Source organism: Magallana gigas, chromosome 10 (assembly GCF_963853765.1).
Source record: "Magallana gigas chromosome 10, xbMagGiga1.1, whole genome shotgun sequence".
Classification (NCBI taxonomy): Eukaryota; Metazoa; Mollusca; class Bivalvia; order Ostreida; family Ostreidae; genus Magallana; species Magallana gigas.
In genome coordinates this window covers 22,318,016-22,324,834 of record NC_088862.1, presented here as the reverse complement: position 1 = coordinate 22,324,834, position 6,819 = coordinate 22,318,016, and the positions used below count along the sequence as shown (strand labels likewise).

Here is a 6,819-nt window from a genome sequence, read left to right as displayed (position 1 = left end):
TTTCCCAAATGGTTGAATTGTATCAATGTTTAAAAGCAAACAAAATCCCAAACTGCTCTTTTGTTCTGATTTACATGCAACATTTTAGGATAAATACATTATCCTGCATACTGTAACAGTTTTATTGACATGATGTCTGAGTGAGTCAAAAAAGAGTCTACTATAAATGGGGGTTATGTGCATTCAGAATTTGGACTATATCATGTATATTGCTCCATTGCAATCTGACATTGTAAGCAATTAATTTGTATTGTACCATGATTTAATCATCACAATTTTTTATAAGAGAAGAGAGAAAAAGAGAGAGGAGAGACAGGGATTGTTTATCGCCGTCCATTGAAATAACGTTTACATGAAACGCGCGTAAGAGTTTCAGTAATGGTGGCTGTTACGTCGCATAGTATTATAGGTGTAGCCTCAAATCTTTATCAAGAGAATCGAGAGATGAAATTATGTTATAGCTTTGAAGTTGTTTCAGTTGTATTACTAACACAAGGTTTTCAGTTGTATTGCTATATATTATAATACAGCTTTTAAGATTTTATCGTTTTTCGGTATCGGTATTATTTGTCCTATTAGATATGTACAAGTTGAAACTAAAATCAATGTGTCCAGTTAATATATTTGTTGTTAAAACGTTTCATTTTACTTATAAGTTGCCCTACATGTTGCTTGCATGTGCTGTTACTGGATAAATTTACTCAATCGAAATAACTCAATAATTATTAATAATTAACAAAACTCAATTCAACCGTGAACGTATGCATCGGCAAAATTTCCAATCAGACATAACGCCTAATCATTGCACCACATATTGGACATATCAACAATGAATGGTTAAACAATGTCGGGAATATTTCGGCCTTAAGTAAATTTCCCCGCTGTAGGTCAGTTTGTCTACCACAATATTGACACACACAAACACATACATTCAAAGAATTATTAATGAAGGCTACAGTTTGTTCAGACTACAGTTTTACAATTGCAAAGAAAAAAAAAATGGTGGGAAACTATCGGAAGATTTGATTGGTTTAGCACCAAGGTCGACGCCCACATGACGAAATCCATATTAGAATTTCATTGATAAAACTATGTCTGGTTCGGTTTCATCGATTGTGTCGCTATATAACGGAGAGGAAAAGCATTTCAAAATCATGTTTGAAAATAAAATTCGAAAGTGTGTTCCAGGATTTAAGTGAAATTTCTGGGACATTTTTAACTGTTGACAGGTACATGTACAGTTTTATCTTTGGGTTTTTTTGTTGGTGGTGAAGTTAATTTCAGCTGTAGTTTGCTTTTAAAACGACTTTTAGGTGTTGACTAGTTGCAGCTCTTTTCAATGTAGTTTGTTAAACAATTTGGAAAAAAGGTCACTGCCTTCTAAAATGATAAGTGATTTTCCCCTAAAGTCCTAATATATTAAGTGTGATCTCTATAGGTATATTCTCTTCCAAATATTTTGAATCTTAAAGTGAATTGTACTCGAGTTGATAAATCTCTTTGACTTTGAATAGTTTGTCGGTTTAATTAGAGAGAAAACCCGTTCCTCCTAAAAAAGAGACCTTTAGTATTTTTTATTCCGTGTAGTAAGTGATATTAACATCATCCACGAAAATTTAGCTCTCGCGAATAATCGTGTCATCGATGTAACTATGGTTTACTTGAATAATATGTTTTATGAACGCAGGTGCTCCTTTTTTCAATTATTTTTTAATACCAAAATGAATGAAGATGTCATTCATTTGGTTCTTAGTGAAATTGTAGTTAGTAATGGGTAACCAGAATAAGTTTTGTCTCTTTTTTTGTTGTTGTGTAAAACATATCGAAAAAGTTAATTATACCCGCGCTAGAATATCAGATCATGGTACCATTTGTGTATGTTAAGAAGGCCATCTTTTGATTATATATTGATCTCTCGAAGAAAAGTTTTGTACATGTAACTGTTAGATTTTTAGGTTCAACAATTTGGAGTTCATTTTACTATTTTTACGGCTTTATAAACCATATGCATTGCATAGATGGGATGGGTAACTTGTTCGGTAGCCAGCCTAGTACCTCACTGTGATATCATAAATGTTCATCATTAAACGTATTTTTTGTAGGCAGAGAGGCCAAAGCTTGGGGTTGTCTTTGGCGAAAATGAAAACTCTCCTGCACGTCTGCTGTATTTTGGAGCTTTGCTCAATGGTCGTAGTACAGAACATTCCAACATTTAAAGGTAGGGGAATTCGAACTACCAACTCAACGAGATCTCAACAAATCGACATCCAAAATATGATAGAAGCCAAGAAAAGGAAAGATTATATCAAGCGACAGATTTTGCACATTTTAAACTTTAGCAGCATTTCCAACCATCCTCCCGAGCAACCTTCTTCAGTGCGACCACCACAGAAAGCAAAAAAATATACACCGGATCACTCTATTCTCTCCGAACCTGCTGGTAAGTTCCATCTTGCTAAATGTCTTTTTTCTCCGATTTTCCTCACTTCATCAGCATACTCGTGAAAGTAACTTTATACCCCCCCCCCCCTCCCCATAAAAAATGTTGCGAAATAGTCTTCAACGAATATTTTGGTGACCAAGGATGTGGTAGATTCTACGGTATATCACTTGCACTTTTAGACATGGAATTCACTTCATAGATGTTTCATAGTTATGTTCTCTTTACGAGAATTTTGTATATGACCAGTTGACCAGTATATATTTCGAAGGTTACAGTAATTTCATAAAATGACAAATTCACTGTTTAAGTTAATTTTATTGCACTTGTTTTTGTTAACATTTTGTTAATACTGGTGCTTGTTACTAATAGTTGATATCTTATATTTAGAAAAGAACATTCTATATTTCTCGCCGCTATACTGTGCTGTTTGGTTGTAAGAAAGTATTATAGTCTAATAAAGTTATTTTTTTCATCTTTCAGCTTTTTCGAATGATACAAGTTGCATGCAATTTCCAATACCTGTCGAATATTTTGACAAAAGTGTCCAGCTCAAAAACGGGGATATAAAAGTTTTTATAAGGGTAAAAAACAAAAAGAACAAACGGAAAAAGAAAGTTTCTCTCAAAATTTCACTTATTACTGAGAATAAAAAATCGGTAACCATAGCAAGTAGGAAATTCAAATTACGAAAAACAGCCTGGCAGCACATTCATCTTCCAGCAACCCTGATCAAATCCATTCAGAGACAACATATGGATGTTCTTAAGATCTGTATCCATTGTAACAAATGCAAAAGGAAAGTGAAAATAGAATTACCAACAAGACCAAATACAAAACGAAAGAAGAAGAGGAAAAACAAAAATGGCCGACGGCGGCGAAAGCAGAGAGTACCCAAGTTGAGGAAAAATCGGCCAAAGTTATTGCTATACTCCAAAAGCACCGAAGTTTCTGTTCGAAATCGTAGACACGTTCCAAGTGAATGTGATTCGAAATGCTGCAAGCGTGCTCAGTTTATCCCATTCAGTAGTTTACATTTACCTCAGGAAATTGAGTTTCCAAAAGGTTTTTTATACGAACAGTGCACGACGTTGTGTTCAGAAAATGACGCCTCAAAACAAAGCCATGACGTCAAAGAATGCAAAAGTGTGCGGAAAGATCCACTGAACTTGGATATCAAATTCAAAGATGGCATACAGTTCAATTTATCAATACCAAACGCCAAAGTGAGCACGTGTCAATGTCATATACAGTAATAAGTGTTAGAGTGATTTATTTTTGTAATAACGGGTAAATTGCATTTATGATAAAGTATTGTTATTGAAATTGAGCGTTTGTAGAAGATATGCGTATCTTGGACTGTGTTTAACATGTAAGTGTTTTGCCCCCCCCCCCCCACACACACACACACATTTCCCCTTTTTGAACATACAAACGGAATCTCGGATAGAGGTGAAAAATTGTTGTCATCTGATAATCTACCGAATTATTTACCTTTATGCTTGATGAGTCTACATGTTGATTTAATTGTTATCGCTCTTTCAGACTGAATGCAAGGGATGCCATGAATTGATCACATAAAAGTGTAGAAATTGAAGTAATTGTTTTGTTAATCATTGTACGAATGTATTTTTATATCTTGCATAATGAAGCTAAATGAGTGTCGTGATATCTAATCAGTGATGTTAAAAAATGATTCTTATTGTCTGTATTTTGTTGGCTCTCTAAATTTTCATAACATATTGAGGTTGGTTTACATGTATGTTTACAATGTTTCCTTAGGTAGCCATCTAAAACGTTGCATTTTTTATGTAATAACAATAGATTATTCATTACAAATGACGATGACCAGGAAAGAACCCTAATGTTTAGGTTTTGGACGTGTTATAAATTTCATTTGTTACAAACTCGTACATCTGACATAAGCTGAATTTCACTTGCCTTTATGTTGGCTGTGTATTAACTTACTTACTTACTGTAGCATAGCATATATATATATTTACAATGTTCGCAGACGAATAGTCCATATTGTAGGTGTACATGTAGCAAAACATTTTTATTCATAATTGATTTTTTTTCATTTAGCTATAATCACAAGATGAATATGTGCTATTCAGCCAACTGAAATTGAGCTGAAAGGAGAGTGAATGGTTTATTTCTTCCATTCAGTCAGCCTTACCGACCTTTCAGACACATTTGAGTCGACCAAATGGCACAAATTCATTCTGTGTGTTGCACGCATGAAAAAAGAAAAATAGTCATACTAGTTTTGTTTAAGACGTTTGATGTGGTATTTTCCAAAAAGTCATAAATATTATATGCATAATTTGAATATGTTTTTAGTTTTGGTAAATGTGACGGCAAACCATAATGGCGTTTAAATATGCATTGTCTATTAGTTTGACAAAGAATGCCCTATTACCACCATTTTAACAAGACCTTGGACTTTCGGTTGGACGTAGCTATCTATTTCTTGCGTCAAAACAAGTTGAAAATGACGCAGTTTCAAGCGAAATATGCACCGACTACGTAGTCTTAGCTCAACCAGACAAATCTTGTTGATTTCAAAGAGCAATGGTTAAGTGGCCAGCAATGAAATAGACAGGACTACGCCACATTGCTGTTTGACTTATCTATCAAAAGTCCAAGCTATTGTTAAAATGGTTTCAAGACATCCCATACAGCTTCATGCTCATGTTTTATTCATCTTGTTTTAACTCGGTGTAATTTGATATCTCCCTCATTCCGACAGGCACATAACGATATTCCTGTTAATTAGGGTTTTCAATGAATATTTAATAAAAATTTAAAATAATCAAATATTTGATAGCTATACGTTGTGGGCAGTTTAATTGTTTGATACCGGTGTTGTTCATGCATTGATATTATTATTTTATTATTATTATTATTATTAGAGGGGAATGGTCACAATTTTGGTCAAATTTCATCTCTCCTTTTTCATTGTGTACAATGTTAAAGTAATGTTTTTCTATTTCTCGACGAAATTTTAATGTCAGTAGTCTCAGTAGAGTTAAAAGCAAGATACATAGCTTACAATTCTTTGTTATGTGAACATAACAAAATTTCCTGAGCTCTGTATCTCACTTAAAACCTTGACAACTGACAGTTAAATTTTAATTAACTATTAGAAATGTCTCACTGAAGTATTGTAAACATTTAAAAGGGAAAAATAAATTTTAACCAAAATCATGGCCAGGTCCCTTTCAGCAAACGGATTTGTTGAGAAAATATGTAGACTGTGTCTGAGGTAATGTAATTAAAGTTGTACATGTATGCGTTGAGAATACATTTTGTACTTTGTGAGAAAGAAAATGTTGAATTGTTTCTTTCATCTGTTAATAAAAGAATTTTAATAAAACTTATTGTTTCCTTTCTTCCCTTTCCGTAATATATATATATATATATATATATATATATATATATATATATATATATATATATATATATATATATATTATATTAACTTCTCTTTTTCTTTTTACATATTCCTTCATTTTACCTGGAGAAATTCACTAATAGAAAACATCTTTATCTTTTATAAATTAGGAAATTCTCGGGGCTCCTCGCCCAATTATTCAACAATATAATCTGCGGCTACTTTTTCTGTGGTCTGCAATACAAAATCCCCATTTTTGGGCGGTATATTGAGAGCTGAAACGATATCGGTGGCGTTTCGATAGTTAAAACTTATTTACGTAGTTTGATCACTTAGGAAATTATAATTATCGAAATACTGATTGAGCAAAGAGAAGTGGTACCAGAAACTTGGAACAAGTATTTTAGTTTTGTGAATATTGATAATCATCAACCCGACAGGAATTCAGATTGAAATCAATATGATCTATTTGAGGACGGTTGTCGGCATATATAATTTATCAGTTTTGATTTTGTATCATTTCCCAACACTTTTAAATAAAATAATTATATAAATTCCCAAAGAACAGAACTGGCGGCTACTGAGTCAACGTCACATATTTGCACCTGTCCATATTCAGGAATATGATTAAATGGTAGACCATGATTGCTGAAGAGTTTCTTTTTTAAGAGGGCTGAATGGTCATGACCATTTTACACTATATTAATCTTCTTTCAACGGAGAGTTCTGTATAAAGATATGGGAAATTGTATAATAAGTTTTAAAGCTAAAATATTTGGATTTTTTTACTTATGACTAATTTATGGCCAAACTATATCATGTTTAAAATTTTAAAGCAGATATGATGGCTAAATTTGTTTTTAAAAAGCAAAGGCTTATCTGCTGCAATTGATTATGACTATTCTCATACAAAACAATTTCGTCGAAAGGATAACAAGAATTTAATACCAAAATATGATTACTTCCGATTGGAATTTATATT

The 6,819-nt window shown here is 32.8% G+C and overlaps 1 protein-coding gene across 1 annotated transcript; it reads left to right on the top strand.

Moving 5' to 3' along the window:
- The first annotated feature begins 1,104 nt into the window (after nucleotides 1-1,104).
- On the top strand, nucleotides 1,105-4,008 carry LOC105335839 (uncharacterized). Its single transcript, XM_011439954.4, has 3 exons — nucleotides 1,105-1,229; nucleotides 2,103-2,440; nucleotides 2,924-4,008. The coding sequence occupies exons 2-3, from the start codon at nucleotides 2,140-2,142 to the stop codon at nucleotides 3,694-3,696; spliced, it is 1,074 nt and encodes a 357-aa protein (XP_011438256.3). The 5' UTR covers nucleotides 1,105-1,229; nucleotides 2,103-2,139; the 3' UTR covers nucleotides 3,697-4,008.
- Nucleotides 4,009-6,819: the final 2,811 nt, after the last annotated feature.

Bases quoted from the DNA above. Each gene is read 5' to 3' on its own strand.
- LOC105335839 (XM_011439954.4), top strand. From the start codon at position 2,140: ATGAAAACTCTCCTGCACGTCTGCTGTATTTTGGAGCTTTGCTCAATG. The intron at 2,441-2,923 runs GTAAGTTCCATC...TTCATCTTTCAG, and splicing joins TATTCTCTCCGAACCTGCTG to CTTTTTCGAATGATACAAGT.